Below are 18,081 nucleotides of genomic sequence, written 5' to 3' on the forward strand. Positions count from 1 at the left end.
TAACAACCAAATAAAAAAATCTTTTTATGGTAGGCCCTGTCTATTATAAAATGTAGTGAAGCAATACTTCCTAATGATCATGCATATTCGTTCAAAATTGAAAACCTGAAAGCAAACTTCACAATATTTTAGCGTGTTAATTAAGTACATATGTAGACTCTATTGCAGTAGAACATTTTCCACCTTATACATTTGCTAAATGGTACTAACATTTCAAGATATAATTAAGGTATGCTACTATTAATTTATAATATCTCAACTGATTTTGAAAACCTAGCTAGTTGTGTCAATGTGCAAACACAATTTTTTGCTTTGATCTAACTAATTTGTTTTACTATTGTTTATTTGAAATAAGAATTTTCTAAGAGATATTAATCAATTTGTATTTGGTTCCATCAATCAATCGTGTATTCGCTGATCTCGAATCAATGGGAACTTGAAAATGTTTCAGAGTACATTAACAAAACTTGGTAAAGTATAGGATCTAATTTTTCCAAAGATCGGTGTAAAATCAGGTCCTAAATTATTTATACAATAATAATCTTTAATAATAACCGTGGATTGCTTAAACAAAAAGATAATTTAATATAACCGTTAGATTGTATTCCTAAAATAAACATCATTTGCCGTATACATTATATTTAACTTTGTTGAGGTTCTAAATTTGTAATGATATTATTCGTTTTGCGCTCTAATAACACATAATGGGAGTTTATTGCACCGGACCGGACCGGACCGGACCGGACCGCCCTTTTCTTTTTCTAGCTCTGACAACACACCACCAAGATTGACATACTTAGCAAACTCATAGACTTCTCCTTGTGTGTCTTCAACATGCTACAGTTCCGGAGGCGGATTTAGGATTTAAATTTTATGAGTTCAATCTATAAAGTTTTTAGCATTGAATTTATTGTATTTTTAAATATATGTTACAATATTAATAAATTTTTACACATAAATTTATGTTCCGCGCAAAAAATATTGGGTTCAGTTGAATCCAGTACCGATACTCCGCATATGCCTCGGCACAGCTCGCCCATGACATTACTATTGCTATCGGCATATTTGTCTAAAATAAACTGAAAGCTCTTACATAATTTGTAGGGGATAAACGGTTTAATAATATTCTTAACACTACATAATATTGTGTGCTTTAAGTAAATTCTGCATAATTTTTTGAATTAATATTATACTATCATTTAAAAGTACACATACAATATGTATTTAAAGGATACAGCTTTTTTCTTCTTTCGTATGGAAGTATATAGTACACTACACTAAAATAAAACTGTGAAATGGAAAACGGAATTGTCTTTTTTCCAAAATTTAGCAAGACAGAAGGCCATGGGCATGTCATGTCAATTTTTATTGGGCCTGTGAATGATCATCTCAATTCTCAACCCTCTCTAATCTCTTATCCTTCTCATCACACACGTGGCCCAACAACTCTTAGTCATTCCAAAACTTACAGATGCACACGTATACACTTTAGGTGGGCCCCTTCACCACATTGTGGGTCCTAATAATTGAGGACCTAGCTTTTCTTGTACTGTGTTATATATTTTGGGCCTTCACAGCCTGGGTCCTTTTGTCCCATGTATTCTGGGGCCATTATGAGTCCCATGTGCATAGGATTAAAATAGCACGGGCTAGTCAGTTTTCGAACTGGTCATTCAAATATAGCCGACGTTTGCCAAGTCATTAAAAAATAGTCACTATTTTGCTGCAACAGAGACCGGTCCAGCATAATATATTGGAGTTCGATGCACATGTGTATGAACTTCCAGCATATTATGCTGGACCGGTATACTTTGTTGGCTCCAGTATAATATACTGGAGTTCCATTATAATATACTGAAGTTCAGTATATTATACTGGAATTTCAGTATATTATGCTGGAGTATTTTTCGGATTTTGACCAGTGTTATAGTTCAGATTTATCTTTACATGAAAAATGATTAAATTTCGATAACTTTTGAAATTGTGGCTATTTTTGAATGACCACTTGTAAATCTGATTATTTTTGAATTTCTCCATTGTATATGTTATTTTTCACAGTTTATACAAAAATGATGATGAAAATTGTAAAGCAGAATCCAAAAGGGTGCCAAATGGGGACGCAGCTCTTCGATTATTTTTCCTTACACTATTAATTATGTGAAGAATAAAGAATCCAAAAAGAGCAACAAAAAGGGAAACGAAAAAGATTCTTGGTTCATGCAATTTGTTTAAGTTTCCTTTCGAGTTAAATTAAAGCCTTGTGCTTGGACTTATTTTCCATATGGATCCCTGCCGTAACATAAAGTTAATATATTATATTATATTATAAGTGAGAAAATAAAAGTTAAACGTTAAAAGACTAAAATAACCATAAAAGATTGTATGACTATCTTGCCCTTCAGGCAAGCATTATTTCAAGAACATTTGGGTGCAAAGATATATTTAAAACATTTTATAAAGAATACCCAAAAAAAAAAAAAAGGGTTAATGAGCATAACAAAAAAGAAACTAAAACTCAGAGAAACAGAAATGCGCGAGTCATTCACACATGTACATAAATATGAAGCATGTTCAAATGACTATTAGTCTTTTGGCCAAGCTTTTTTTTTGGGTCAAAATTACTTTCTTTTTTTTTTTTTGTCAAAAGCGTTTTTTTTTCTCAAAGTTAAGGTGTTTGGCCAAGCTTTTTTAAGGAAAAAAGTACTTTTGAGTAGAAGCAAAAACAGTTTTTGAGAAACAGAAAAAGTAGTTTCTCCCCAAAAATACTTTTTAAAAAAATACTTTTAAGAAAAATACACTTAGAAGCACTTTTTAAAAACTTGGTCAAACACTAATTGTTGCTCAAAAATACTTTCCAAATTAATTAGTCAAACACAAACTATTTCTCATCAAAAATATTTTTTTAAAAATCACTTCTCAAAATAATTAGATTTTAAAAACTTGGCCAAACATGCTATATGTTTCAACAATGCATTAGTAAGGCCTTCGGCTTTCTTAAGAAAAATGTGCCAAAGCTAAGACTAAAACCGTTGAAATCACTTTTTGTTTGCTTTATCAAATAGATATGTAATGAACGGACTTTAAAATTCATTGTTACATCACGTAGTCTTCATGCATGCCTTTTCACATCTCATTATCAGCCTCCTTTATAGTATAGGTGTACAAATGAAACGACAAATCGCACCAATTCGATAATTCAAGTCAAACCGGAAAAAAAAACTCGACTATGGTTTGGTTTGACTCGGTTTGGTATTGGAAAATAAAACCCGACCACAATAGGGTTGGTTTGGTATTAACTAAAAAAAGTCAAACCGAAATCAAACCAACCCGACATTATATGTATACATATATATATATATAAATTATTTTATAGATTAAAATATTAATATAATATAATTTCTAAATATTTATTTAAATTTGTCAAGATCTTTGTTTATTAACAATTTAATAATAGGTTGGAGTTAAATTGTTGCCACAAACAACAAAATAAGCCCAAGCCCAAATCAAATTACACCCTAAATCCCCAATGTCATAAATTGTACTACTAAATCCCTAATGTCATTAGTTGTGCCTCTTGTGCGTTCATTTCATGAAATCAATCAACCTTCAAATTCAAGGTTTGTTCAAGTCGTCATCGACAACCTCTGTTTAGGTTAAGTTCAAGCTTTGTTCAAGTCGTCATTGTCCGCCTCCATTTAAAATAAGTTCATCATCTTGATTTCAGGTATTATGGGTGACCTTTTAATCTGTTTTTCAACCTTAGAAAGAAAGAAAGTGGGAAAGAAAGAAAATCAAAACTTTTGTATTGCATTGCAAATAAATTAGTTTGTGTTCCTCTATTTTTATTTTATTTTTGTTTATTTCAGATTTTTGCTTTGTAACTTTACCTTTGACAAAATTATTCACTTTCCACTCCTTCTTCTACTGTAGGCTCATAAACTTTTATTGGGTCAATTTTGTACAAATCTCAAATTAATTAAATTTTAATCTTTAATACCGTTAGCTAAAACGAAGTTGTGGTTTAACTTTTTAGTTCAAATTATGTGCAGAACTCTCTTTTCGGATAGATTCTGGAAAGGATATGGAGGTGATTGTCAACAATTCTTTGACTATGCTAGTAGTGCCTCAACAACAAGGTAAAGACACTTCTCATAGACGCACTCCTACTAAAAAACAAAAAAGAACAACTCCTCGAGAACCTTCTGGATCTGGGAAGACTGGTAGAGAGACGTCTGAAATTTGGGATCATTTCACCAAATTTATTGGTAAAGGAGGTAAATGTATGGCAAAATGCAATTATTGTCCTAAAACCTTTGTTGCCGCTAGCAAGAATGGGACTACTTCGTTGTGGAATCATTTAAATGTGACATGTCATAAATTCCCTTTTAAATTCGCCGATAAGATTCAATCATTATTAAAACCTATCAAAGAAGGATTGCTAGGATGTGGCTCGGGTTCTACTGAAAGGGTAGTGTATAATGTGGATGATATTAGAAAGGTCATTGCCGAATTTATAATTATTGACGAGCAACCATTTAGAGTAGTTGAAGGAGAAGGATTTAAGAGATTAATGGCTAAGGCCTTGCCTATTTTTAATTACCTTCTCGTGTAACTGTTGCTAGACATTATTTGGGGATTTATCAAGCAGAGAAAAAAAAGCTTAAAAATCTTATCAAGAACCAACGCGTATGCCTCACTAGTGCACATTGGATTGATGATCAATGGAATATACAAAAGAAAATTCTAAACTTTTTTCCAACACCATATCACAAAGGTGATACTATTACAAAGGGAATTGAAGCATGCTTATTTGATTGGGATATTGAGAATTTGTTTACAGTGACCTTGGATAATGCAAGTGCTAATGTTGCTGCCATTAAGCATTTGAAGGTGCGTATTGATGATTGGAAATGGGTAATACTTGGAAATGAATTTTTGCATGTTAAATGTAATGCACATATTTTGAACTTAATCATAAAAGATGGGTTAGATGAACAAATTGAGCCTATTTTCTGTGTAAGAAATGCGGTGAAATATGTTAGGTCTTCTCCTTCAAGACTTGCTTCCTTCAAGTCATTTGTTGAGAAAGGTAAGATAGATACTCATGGTATTGTGAGTCTTGATATTGAAACAAGATGGAACTCGACATATACAATGTTAGATGCAACTGTAAAATTTGAAAAAGCCTTTACAAAAATATATGCGAATGATCATAAGTACCAAAAGTATTGTCGAGAAATAAGTGCATTAAGAGAAAGTCCATCTGCAGATGATTGGAAGAATGTGAAAGCTTTTATCAAGTTTCTTCACATTTTCTACCAGACAACTTTGAAATTTTCAGGCAGTTTATATGCTACTTCCAACTCTTTCTTCCATGAATTTTTCTGTCATGACCCAATTTCACCTAAAGGCCGTGATGGCGCCCACACTACAGCTAGACAAGCCAACTAATAAGTTAAACATATATCAATTATTTTCAGAATAATTTTCTAAGTAATTTTATTATTTTTCTAGCAATATTAAAGAAAATAGAAAAGATACCGATTAATTTAAATTCAAGAAATAATACAAATCTAAATTCTACCAGTGTATGTGCCAAGACCTCGTGTCACAAGTGTATGAGCATCTAGTAGATTATACAAAAAATATAAATAATGTCTGGAATGAAATAGACAGAATAAAAGTTCAGGAAGAGGCACTAGTTGCTGCAGAACGGCTCAGAAAGCAGCTCGCCACTATGCCTCCGGATAACGCGGTGCGCGCCGATAGGTCCAACGATAGCACATGTCTCAGGTCCTGCACAAAAAGGTGCAGCAAGTGTAGCATGAGTACGTAAACAACGTGTACCAAGTAAGTATCAAGCCTAATCTCGAAGAGATAGAGACGAGATGGCCGACTTTGACACTCACTATGGGTCAATAATAATAATTGAAATAAAACTAGAATATCTAAATCAACATGATTCACAGAGTTGACAATAACTTATTTAACCAACATAAATAATTAAATTTCTTCAAATGCAACAATTTTCAAACTATTAATTAAATTCACAAACTGCAATAGAGGATGAACAATTTCTTTTAGCAATTAATTAATTTAAACAGAAAATTAAGCATATGAAAATTTCATCCTTTAATATTTTTTCCTAACAATTCACAATATATAGCTTCACATGAAAGGAGGACATTTTCTTATGTAACCTCCGGAAGGAGAATATATTTATTATAAGATCAATTCGAGAGGATGAACAATTCTTTTAACAATTAATTAATTTAAACAGAAAATTTAGCATATGAGATTTTTCATCCTTTAATATTTTTTCCTAACAATTCACAATATATATATCAAATAATTTTAATTAAACAAAGAATACAATTTACACAAGTAATTCATGATTTGAGTCCTAAACTACCCGAACTTTTAGCATAAATAGTAGCTACGCACGAACTCTCGTCGCCTCGTGCGTACGTAGCCCCCACAATTAGCAATAATTATTAATTTAATTACATATGAGGTAATTTCATTAGACAAGAGATTTACCTCAATTTGCTCCAATTTAATCCACTAGAAGGCCTTTTCTACGAATATCCAACTCTGTCTCGCTCTAATCTAGCCAAAATAAATCGATAAAATCACTAAATATTATAGGAATCGATTCCATAAGAAAATACTATATTTTTCAATAAAAGTCCGAACACGCTCCTAAGTCCAAAATCACCATACGGAGCTATTGGAACCGTCAAATCCCAATTCCGGGGTCGTTTTCTCAAAATGTTGACCAAAGTCAAACTTAGCATTTTAAGGCCAACTTAAGGAACCAAGTGTTCCGATTTCAACCCGAACACTTCCAAATCCCGAACCAACCATCCCCGCAAGTCATAAATTAATAAAAGCACATACATGAAGTTTTGTTTAGGGGAACAAGGTTCTAAAAGTCAAAATGAACGGTTGGGTCATTACATTCTCCACCCCTTAAACAAACGTTCGTCCTCGAACGAGTTTAGAATTGTACCCGGAGTGCTGAATAAGTGTGGATATCTGCTCCGCATATTTTCCTCGGCCTCCCAAGTCGCTTCCTCGACTGGTTGGCCCCTCAACTGGACTTTTACTACAGAAATCCTCTTGGACCTCAACTGGCGAACCTGTTTATCAACAATGGCAACTGGTCCTTCTTAATAGCCCAAACTATTATCTAGTTGAATTGTGCTAAAATTTAACACATGTGATAGGTCGGCATAATACTTCCGGAGCATAGATACATGGAAAACCGAATGAACTTCTGATAGGCTGGGAGGCAAGGCAAGCTCGTAATCAACCTCCCCAACTTGTCTCAACACCTCAAATGGGCCTATAAACCTTGGGCTCAACTTCCCCTTTTCCCCAAATCTCATGATTCCTTTCATCGACGAAACCTTCAAGAGAAATTTTTCACCCATCATAAAGGATAAATCACGTGCTTTCTAATCTGCGTAGCTCTTCTGTCTGGACTGCGCTGTACAAAGTCGCTCCTAAATTAACTTTACCTTTTTCAAGGAATCTTCCACCAAATCAGTACCATATAATTTAGCCTCACCGGGCTCAAACCATCCGATGGGCGAACGACATCGCCGACCATATAAAGCCTCAAATGGAGCCATCTCGATGCTGGATTGGTAACTGTTATTATAAGAAAACTCGGCCAAAGGCAAGAAACGATCCCGCTGGCCTCCAAAGTCAATCACACATGCCCTGAGCATATCCTCCAAAATCTGAATTGTCCGCTCTGACTGCCCGTCGGTCTGCGAATGAAAGGCTGTGCTGAGCTCTACACGGGTCCCCAATTCACTATGTACTGCTCCCAGAAATGTGAAGTAAACTGAGGGCCTCTATCTGATATGATAGAAATTGGCACATCGTGCAACCGAACTATCTTCTGAATATAAATCTGGGACAACCTCTCTGAAGTATATGTAGTCACAACCGGAATAAAGTGTGCCAACTTGGTCAACCTGTCAGCAATGACCCAAACTGCATCAAACTTTAGCAAGATCCGCGGCAACCCAACTACAAAGTTCATAGTGATACATTCCCATTTCCACTCCGGTATAGTCATCTGCTGAAGTAGGCCACCTAGCCTCTGGTGCTCATATTTAACTTGCTGGCAATTTAGACACCTAGCTACATACTCAACTATGTCTCTTTTAATTCGTCTCCACCAATAATGCTGCCTCAAGTCGCGTTACATCTTCGTAGCACCTAGATGAATAGAATATCGAGAATTGTGTGTCTCCTCTAGGATCTTTTTCCTCAGTCCATCCACATTAGGAACACATAGATGATCCTGGAGTCGCAGAACACCATCCGCTCCAATAGTAACTTCCTTGGCACCACCCCGTAGTACCGTTTCTCGAAGAACCTTTAAGTGTGGATCATCATATTTGCGAGCCTTGATCTGTTCAAATAGTGAAGACTGAGCTACAACACATGCAAGAACTCGGTTGGGCTTTGGAATATCCAGCCGCACAAGTCTGTTGGCTAAGGGCTGGATATCCAAAGTTAATGGCCTCTCCTCTGCTGAAATGAAAGTCAAACTACCCATACTCTCTGCCTTTCTACTCAAGGCATCTGCAACCACATTTGCTTTGCCCGGATAATATAGGATAGTAATATCATAATCTTTCAGTAACTCCAGCCATCTGCGTTGCTTCAAATTTAGGTCCCTCTGCTTGAACAAATGATGCAAACTGCGATGATCAATGTAAACTTCACAAGACACCCCATAAAGATAATGCCTCCAAATCTTAAGAGCGTGAACAATCGCAGCTAACTTAAAATCATGCACCAGATAATTCTTCTTGTGGGACTTTAGCTGATATGAAGCATATGCAATAACTCACCCTTTTTGCATTAATACACAACCCAAGCCAACACGTGAAGCGTCACAATACACTGTATACATTCCCGAACCGAAAGGTAAAACTAACACTGGTGCTGTAGTCAATGCTGTTTTGAGCTTCTAAAAGCTCACCTCACAATCATCGGACCATCGAAACGTAGCACCCTTCTGGGTTAATTTGGTCAAAGGTGCTGCAATAGATGCAAAATCTTCCACGAACCGACGATAATAACCTGCTAAACCTAGGAAACTCCTGATCTCAGTCGTCGAAGTGGGATGATGCCAATTCTGAACTGCCTACAATCTTTTTGGGGTCAACCTTAATACCCTCGCCCGATACAATATGCCCCAAAAATGCTACAGACTCTAGACAGAACTCACATTTGGAGAACTTAGCGTATAACTTTTGTTCTCGTAGCGTCTAAAGCACCACTCTCATATGCTGCTCGTGCTCCTCCTTACTGCGCGAGTAGATCAAGATATCATCAATGAAGCCAATGACAAACGAATCAATGTATGGCCTAAATACCCTATTCACCAAATCTATAAACGCTGCTGGGGCATTAGATAAACCAAAGGACATCACCAGAAACTCATAATGACCATATCTAGTCCGGAAAGCAGTCTTCGGAGCATCCGAATCTCAAATCTTCAACTGATGGTACCCCGACCTCAAGTCGATCTTAGAGAACACCCTAGCACCCTGCAACTGGTCAAATAGATCATCAATACACGACAATGGGTACTTGTTCTTAATTGTGATTTTATTCAATTGACGATAATCAATACACATTCGCGTTGTTCCATCCCTCTTCTTCACAAATAATATCGGTGCACCCCAAGGCGATACACTTGGTCTGACGAACCTTTTGGCTAGTAACTCCTCAAGCTGTTCTTTCAATTCTTTCAATTCTTTCGGAGCCATGCGATTCGGTGGGATAGATATATTCTGGGTATCTGGAGCCAAATCAATATAAAATCAATATCACGATCAGGTGGCATACCTGGAAGATCTGAAGGAAATACATCAGAGAACTCCCGAACTACAGGTACTGAATCAATAGTCGAAGTCTCTGCAGTAGTATCCTGCACATAGGCTAGATAATCTAAACAACCCTTCTCAACCATGTGTTGAGCCTTCATAAAAGAAATAACCCGATTAAACGCACTAACAGACGAACCCTTTCACTCCAGCCTAGGCAATGCTGGAATAGCCAAAGTAACAGTCTTGGCATGACAATCTAGAATATCATGATATGGAGATAACCAGTCTAGTTTCAAAATCGGTCATCTAAAGCAATAGGAGATCTGCTCTAGTTTCATAACCACAGAATGTAATAATACATGACCAGTAGGTTCGATTCACAATAACAGAATCGCCCACATGAGTGGACACATAAACTGGAGTACTCAAGGACTCACGAGTAACACCCAGAAATTGAGCAAATAGAGAGGGCACATATAAATATATAGATCCAGGATCAAATAATACGAAAGCATCTTTGCCGCAAACAGAAATAATACCTGTAATCACGGCATCTGAGGCATCTGCATTCGGTCTGGCCGAAAAAGCATAGAACCAAGCTGGAGTGCTAACTGGCTGGCCTCCGCCTGGCTGACCTCCACCTCTAGGACGGCCCCAACCCACATGTACTCCACCTCTTTGTGGTCGGACTACTGGGGGAGAAACTGGTGCGGTAATCATAGGCTGCTGACCCTGCTGCACTGGTCTACCCCGAAGCCTGGGGCAAAATCTCTGTATATGATTGGGATTCCCTCACTCGTAATAACTCTTCGGCACAATGGGCTGCTGACTAAGAATCTGGCCCTGGTGACCTAAATACCCACTGGAAGAACCTAGAATAGATGGCGAGCGATAAGAACTCTCTGGTATAGCACTAAAATAAAGTCGCACTGGAGGACCCAGAGGAGGCGGTGGTGATGGATATGGGGACCTACTGGACTGCCCTCTCACAAATTGACCTCTGCCCCAAAATGGAGCACCTCTAAACTCTCTAGAATACCTAAACCGCTTATCTCTAGTAACCTGCTCTCGGCTACACTGACGCACACACTCAATCCTCCGGGCTATCTCCACGACTAGCTTATAAGAAGTACCCATCTTAACCTCTCGAGCCATAGTGGCCTGAATGCTAGTATGTAAACCCGCAACAAACCTCCGTACTCTCTCCGCCTCAGTAGGGAGTATCATAAGTGCATGGCGAGATAACTCAGAGAACCTCGTCTCATAATCGGTCGCTGACATCTGACCATGCTGAAGTTGCTCAAACTGAAATCGTAATTCTTCCCTCTGGGAGGGTGGAATATACCTATCCAGGAAGATACATGTGAACATATCCCAAGTCATGGGAGCAGAATCTGCTGGTCTACAAAGAAGATAAGACTTCCACCATCTACGGGCTCTGCTCTCTAGCTGAAAGGTAGCAAAGTCAACCTCATGTGACTCCAATATCCTCATATTGTACAGTCTATCCCTGCACCGATCAATGAAATCTTGGGGATCCTCATTTCTCTCACCCCCAAACACAGGAGGATGTAGTATAGTCCATCGGTCCAATAGTTTCTGCGGATCAGCGGCTGCAACTGACCTGGGCTCAGGTATAGCTGCTGCCACTGGCTGGGCTCCACCTACGGGTAGTGCACCTTGGGTCTGATATATAGCAGCTGCCTGCCCATGAGCCTGTGCGGTCGGATTCTGTGCTCCCCCGCCCACCTAAGATGTGGATGGGTCAGTCGGAAATAAACCGGCCCGAGTCATAGTGTCCATGAATCGCAGCATATGACCCATGACATCTTGGAATCCCGGTGCAGATGTGAAATCCACTTGAGCTGGCTCTGCCACAGACACCTCACCTTGTTCCTCAGTAATGAGATTCTCTGTAGGACCCACTGGCGGCATAACTGGAACAGGCCTGGGACGTCCTCGCCCCCTACCACGAGCTGGAGCCCTCCCTCGGCCTCTAGCAACTGGGGGAGTAGCTCTTCCCTGGTCTGGAACCTCATTAGAGTGCGTTCTCTCCATCTGCGAGAGAATAAGAGAAAGATATTTAATACTACATCAATTGCACTATGGAATATGAAGAAAGGTAGTTTCCTAACACCCTATAGCCTCTCGAAGATAAGTATAGACGTCTCTGTACCGATCCGCAAGACTCTATTAGGTCTGCTCATAACTTGTGAGACCTACGTGAACCTAGTGCTCTGATACCATGTTGTCACGACCCAATTTCACCTAAAGGTCGTGATGGCTCCCAACACTACAGTTAGGCAAGCCAACTAATAAGTTAATCATATATCAATTATTTTCAGAATAATTTTCTAAGTAATTTGATTATATTTCTAGCAATATTAAAGAAAATAAAATAAAAATCGATTAATTTAAATTCAAGAAATAATACAAATCCAAATTCTACTAGTGTATGTGCCAAGATCTGGTGTCACAAGTGTATGAGCATCTAGTAGATTATACAAAAATTATAAATACTGTCTGGAATGAAATAGACAGAATAAAAGTTCAGAAAAAAGCACTAGTTGCTGCAAAACGGCTAGAAAGCAGCTCGCCACTAAGCCTCCGGATAACGCGGGTGTGCGCCAATAGGTCCAACGATAGCACTTGTCTCAGGTCCTGCACAAAAAGTGCAGCAAGTATAGCATGAGTACGTAAACAACGTGTACCAAGTAAGTATCAAGCCTAATCTCGAAAAGGTAGAGACGAGATGGCCGACTTTGACACTCACTATGGGTCAATAATAATAATTGAATAAAACTAGAATATCTAAATCAACATGATTCACAGAGTTAACAATAACTTATTTAACTAGCAGAAATAATTGAATTCCTTCAAATGCAATAATTTCCAAACTATTAATTAAATTCACAAAATGTAATTGAAATGCCAAGGTATTGTATAATTATTATTAGGCACGATTTCTGCCGAGGTCGTACGGCCCGATCCAGAGTGTCGTGTACACTGTCGAGGGACGTGCGGCGTGATCCATAGATGCATCTATCCCGCCGAGGCGTTCGGCCCGCTCCACAAGAAAGAAGGACATTTTCTTATGTACCTCCTGAAGGAGAGTATATTTATTATAAGATCAATTCGAGAGGATGAACAATTTCTTTTAGCAATTAATTAATTTAAATAGAAAATTAAGCATATGAAATTTTTATCTTTTAATATCTTTCCCTAACAATTCACTATATATATATATATATATATATATATATATATATATATATATATATATCAATTAATTTTAATTAAACAAAGAATACAATTTTCACAAGTAATTTATGATTTGAATCCTAAACTACTCGAACTTTTTGCATAAATAGTAGCTACGCACGGACTCTCGTCACCTCGTGCGTACGTAGCCCCCAACTCTGTCTGGCTCGAATCTAGCCAAAATAAATCGATAAAATCACTAAATATTATAGGAATCGATTTCATAAGAAAATACTACATTTTTCAATAAAAATCCGAACACGCTCCTAAGTCCAAAATCACCATACGGAGCTATTGGAACCGTCAAATCCCGATTCCAGGGTCGTTTTCTCAAAATGTTGATCGAAATCAAACTTAACATTTTAAGGCCAACTTAAGAAACTAAGTGTTCCGATTTCAACCCGAACACTTTCAAATCCCGAACCAACCATCCCCGTAAGTCATAAATTAATAAAAGCACATACAGAGAGTTTTATTTAGGGGAACGGGGTTTTAAAAGTCAAAATGACCGATTGGGTCATTACATTTTTAATCTTCGAAATGCCATTATTAAGTATACAAAAAGTGATGATGTTATTTTGATTGATAAGACGGGAAGGATAAAAAGTAAGCTTGAGAAATATTGGGGTAAGTTTGAGGATATGAATATGTTGTTACTTGTTGCTGTTGTGTTGGATCCTAGATACAAGATTAAGTATGTTAGCTTCATTCTTACCGATACATATGGTTCTTTGTTGGGAAGATTGAAGTCTGAATATGTCCTAAGTGTTTTGACTCACTTATATAATAACTATTACGATTCTTTCTCTGAGGCTTCTTATGACAATATTGGAGGTTATATTAGTATGAGTGAAGCTGGTGATCTGTTGTAATCTAAGTGGGAGAAGCTTTTGGAAGATGAGGGAGATATTAAAAAAGAAGTCTGATCTTGAGATATACTTGATGGATGACGTGGTGAAGACCAAGAATTTTAATATCTTGGCATGGTGGAAAACGTCATCTAGTAAATATCCAATAGTTTCAAAGATTGCAAGGGATGTTCTTTCTATTCCTATTTCTACTGTTGCATCTGAGTCGGCTTTTAGTACAGGTGGTCGAGTTCTTGATTCTTATCGGAGTTCTTTATCACCAAAAACAGTAAAAACTCTTATTTGTACTCAACAATGGATACGGTCACCTTCCAAGGAATATAAATTTGAAGACATTTTGGAGGAAGTCCAGAAAATTGAGCAAGTTGAAGAAGGTAATAATTTATCTTCGATTCATAATGAATATAGTTATTTTTGTGTATTACTTAATATTAAATATATTAATTATTTTTTTTATTTCAGAATATCCAGACTTGCCTTTGGGGATTGATTAGAGAGGTAGTTAACTATAATTTTCTCCCGGACTACTTTTGAAATCTTGACTACTTAAAGGTAATTAAAAGAGCATCTATTAGTTTCTTTACTTTTGTCTATAACCTTTCTGTTGAGCCTAAAATATTTGATTATTTACTAATATTTAAGGTATTACAAATGATTATCCCAAGGAAAAGGATGGAACTGTAATGAATCTCCCTAAGATTGGAATTTGGGTCATTGTGCCTTTACTAACATTCTGGAACATGCTCCTCTGGATTAAGATGCCCAACTTTTTAAAGTTTAATATATTCTCTTTTTGTTTATTTTCTATGACTCTTGGCGGTAGTGTCTACTATTAAAATGTTGGTGATAATTCATATGTAGAGTGCAATATAATTTGCAGTTTATCTTTTTGGTAGTCTATTGACTCTTAGATGTAATTCTATGACTCTTAGTTGTAACTATTGTTGGGCTTAGGCCTTTTTGAAAGATTTCATTAGAGATAGAAGAATACGATGATAATTGGTATCAAAGATTAAAGGAAGGTTATGTCAAGAAAATGATTTCAGGTAAAGTTTATCATTGTCCATTCTATACCGGAAGAAAAAGAAGCAAGCCTACAACATTAAAAATCTTGTGCAACATTCTTCAGGAGTGAGCAAAGGCTCAAAAGAAAGGTACTAAAGAAATATTTTGGAGTATAAGTTTATAAAAAAAAACCAAAAAATCCGAGAAACTCGAGATTAAAAAACCCGATTTTTGTTGGTTTGGTTTGATCTATAGATTTAAAAACTCGATATAGTTGATTTGATTTGATTTTGATAAAAAACGAACCAACCTGGTCTATATACACCCCTGGAGAGGAGAGGTGGAAGAAAGGGCTCGTACTTTATAGTAATGGATATAGACCCTTTTCTAATTTAAAGAGCTATCCTTTGTTGTATTCCAATTTGCACCACTTTCCTTAGTCTTTAGGCTTTCATTCCATTAGAAAGTTTACTTTTTCCAATTCCAGATTTTCTCATAATGGGTGCCGAGGGTTTTTCGGAGCCGAGGGTATTTCGGAAATTGCCTCTCTATCTCCGAAGTAGGGGTAATGTCTGCGTACACACTACCCTCTCAAGATCTCACACATGAGATATTACTGAGTTGTTGTTGTTATTGTTGGGAATACAAGGTCAATGGAAGAAATCATGGTAAATGTTATATCAGAACTTTTCACAAAGAGCAGTAAAGGAAAAACATTGAAGTTGTAGTTTTAACAGGTAAGTACCTTTTGTTTTTCTTTTTTACTTTCATATGAGTATTCACCAAATTGTATTGTTTATGCAAGTTTTAGTTAAGTAACACTCCCTATACTCTTTTGATATGAAATAGTGCCTTATTATTTTTTTTCTTCAATAATCACCAATCGGTGAATCAATGTATATTATCCAGAAATCAATTGGTAAACTTTTGGTTTGAGCCTTTGAGGCAATTCAACAACATTATGAATGAATGTATATTGTTCAAAGGCCACAAAGTAGCCACATTCTTCAGTGCCTAAATAGAAATATTTGCATCATATCATCCACTAATTGTTGGCAAATTCAGTTTACAATCGAGCCATGCATATATCTAACTTAGAAGATTAACCAGTAATATAGAAAAGAATAAATTAAATAAAAAGAAAACTCTCATATTCATAAAATGAAATCTAAAATTTGAGCAGAAACTGATACAACATGTGCAAGGATGGCCCAGTTTCAAACTTACAAGATTACACAAAAAAATAATTTCGACAAATAAAAAAGAAAGACCAAATTTTCAGTTCATGTATGTTGTATTGAGTTTTATCATCACCACATTATAACAAAGTAAATACAACTACACATAATGGTAAATCAAAAATAAATTTTAACCAACTATGAAAATGTAATACTGAATTTGTTGACCGTATACAAATACAAACTATAATCGTGACCGAAGTAGAAGATAACTACTAATGAAATATTTTTTTCTCTCATATTTCTACTTCATCACTAGAAAATAAAGTATATCCTTTCATCAGTTTGAGTTTTCATTTTCCCCTTCAATTTTCATGTTATTCATTATACTCGTGTTTTAATATTATCTATACCGTTTAAAAGCGTTTGTACGTATTAGTATAAGACAGTGGCGGATGCACATGAGCACTTGTGGATGCTTAAGCACCCATTAACTTTGACCATATTTAGTAAATTACATAGACAATTGTACAAATATTTAGATAAATATTGAGTTAGCACCCATAAATATATTCATTTTTCCTCTTTTTTTGGAGTCTTTATCGGCGAGCATCCATAACTTTAAAATCCTAGATCCGCCACTAATATGAGATACACGTGCAACACAAGACCTTGAACTATTAATAGCAGTACACTCATCTACCCATTGTGTATGGGTCATCAAACCACGGTTCATGCCGTTTGCATATTCAACCAATGACTTAATGTAAATACGAGCTTCTGGTCAAGTCAAACGATATACGATTGAGAGTCTAACAAACTACCAGCTACGTACTTTGAGATTCTTTCAACCACATCATGTAAGTAACATTTCTATAATTATTCTCTTTAAAATATACCAAATAACCAAAAAGCAAAATACAACACATAACTTAAGTGGAATAACTTTTTTGCCTGGTTATTTTCACCTTCCTCCTGGTAGCCCATAATTTCGCACTAAGCAGACATAGGAAATAATGGAAGTAGAGAGTGATCATGGTTCAGTTTAGGAGTTTTTCCCTTAAAAAAATCTAACCAATTAACTCATTTTTTTAAATATTGAAATCAAACCAAACCAATTAAGTCGATTTTTTAATCGATTATATGTATATCAATTTTTATCTATTTATTATTATTATTTTTTAAAATATAAGACATACACGACCAAATACATATTCCAATAATTACATTCGAATATAACACTATCAAAATAATTATTCTTTGAGAAAATCGGCCATTTACCATGATATATCAGATAATTAAATTATATAGTGATGAATAATTTAAGAACTTAATTAAAGTTAATTAATTTTTAACATGAAATAAATTCTTGGACTTAGCAAAATAAAACTACCAATCAAATTAGAATGTAAAGACAAAGAACTAGATTATTATAATGAACTGGAACCAGACTACCAACTAAGAGTGCAAACCATTAATATATACCATAAATTAAATTTTTTATACAAAATGTATGTATATAATACATATGTGTGTAATAATAAGTTTTAAATGAGTATTTTATAGTTGGTTCAGTTCGATTTTTTCGATTATATTTTGCTTAAACTAACCAAATCAAATTTAGTTAGTTTTCAAAAATCAAAATCAAAATAAAATCAAACCAAAAAGTTGTTAGCTATTTTTATCATTTTGATTCGGTTTTCGATTCGGTTCGAGTTTTTGTTTTTTCCGGAGCACCACTATATGGAAGTGTGCAAAAGATGCAAGACTAAAGTATAATTATGAAGAGGTGGGAGGAATTAGTGCAAATATGGAAGTTACAGGGGCAGTACAGACTGTACAGTGTACAGCGGTAGTACTCAGTAGTAAGAAAACAGGTGGCACTATTGTGAGAGCCGGCTTTATTAT

At 35.9% G+C, this 18,081-nt stretch overlaps 1 protein-coding gene across 7 annotated transcripts; it reads left to right on the forward strand.

Annotated features, from left to right (window-relative positions):
* The first annotated feature begins 3,496 nt into the window (after positions 1-3,496).
* LOC107806309 (uncharacterized) lies at positions 3,497-15,841 on the forward strand. Of its 7 annotated transcripts, XR_012698596.1 has the most exons (6): positions 3,497-3,724; positions 4,050-4,274; positions 14,212-14,364; positions 14,453-14,542; positions 15,483-15,560; positions 15,645-15,841. XR_012698596.1 is itself a non-coding variant. In XM_016630476.2 (4 exons), the coding sequence occupies exons 2-4, from the start codon at positions 4,082-4,084 to the stop codon at positions 14,482-14,484; spliced, it is 378 nt and encodes a 125-aa protein (XP_016485962.1). In that variant the 5' UTR covers positions 3,498-3,724; positions 4,050-4,081; the 3' UTR covers positions 14,485-14,795. The 7 variants fall into 7 exon arrangements, 1 of the variants encoding a protein (XP_016485962.1); XR_001652660.2 differs by having other exon boundaries at positions 15,483-15,841; XR_001652661.2 differs by lacking the exons at positions 15,483-15,560; positions 15,645-15,841 and adding an exon at positions 14,633-14,795 and having other exon boundaries at positions 3,498-3,724.
* Positions 15,842-18,081: the final 2,240 nt, after the last annotated feature.

The sequence above is a fragment of the Nicotiana tabacum genome, chromosome 14 (assembly GCF_000715075.1).
Source record: "Nicotiana tabacum cultivar K326 chromosome 14, ASM71507v2, whole genome shotgun sequence".
In the NCBI taxonomy this organism is placed as follows: domain Eukaryota; kingdom Viridiplantae; phylum Streptophyta; class Magnoliopsida; order Solanales; family Solanaceae; genus Nicotiana; species Nicotiana tabacum.

What these genes read in the sequence shown, in the direction of transcription:
- LOC107806309 (XM_016630476.2), top strand. Translation starts at nt 4,082, where the DNA reads ATGGAGGTGATTGTCAACAATTCTTTGACTATGCTAGTAGTGCCTCAA. An exon ending in CAAATTTATTGGTAAAGGAG is followed by an intron (nt 4,275 to 14,211) that starts GTAAATGTATGG and finishes CTTTTAGTACAG; the next exon opens with GTGGTCGAGTTCTTGATTCT. An exon ending in AATTGAGCAAGTTGAAGAAG is followed by an intron (nt 14,365 to 14,452) that starts GTAATAATTTAT and finishes TTTTTATTTCAG; the next exon opens with AATATCCAGACTTGCCTTTG.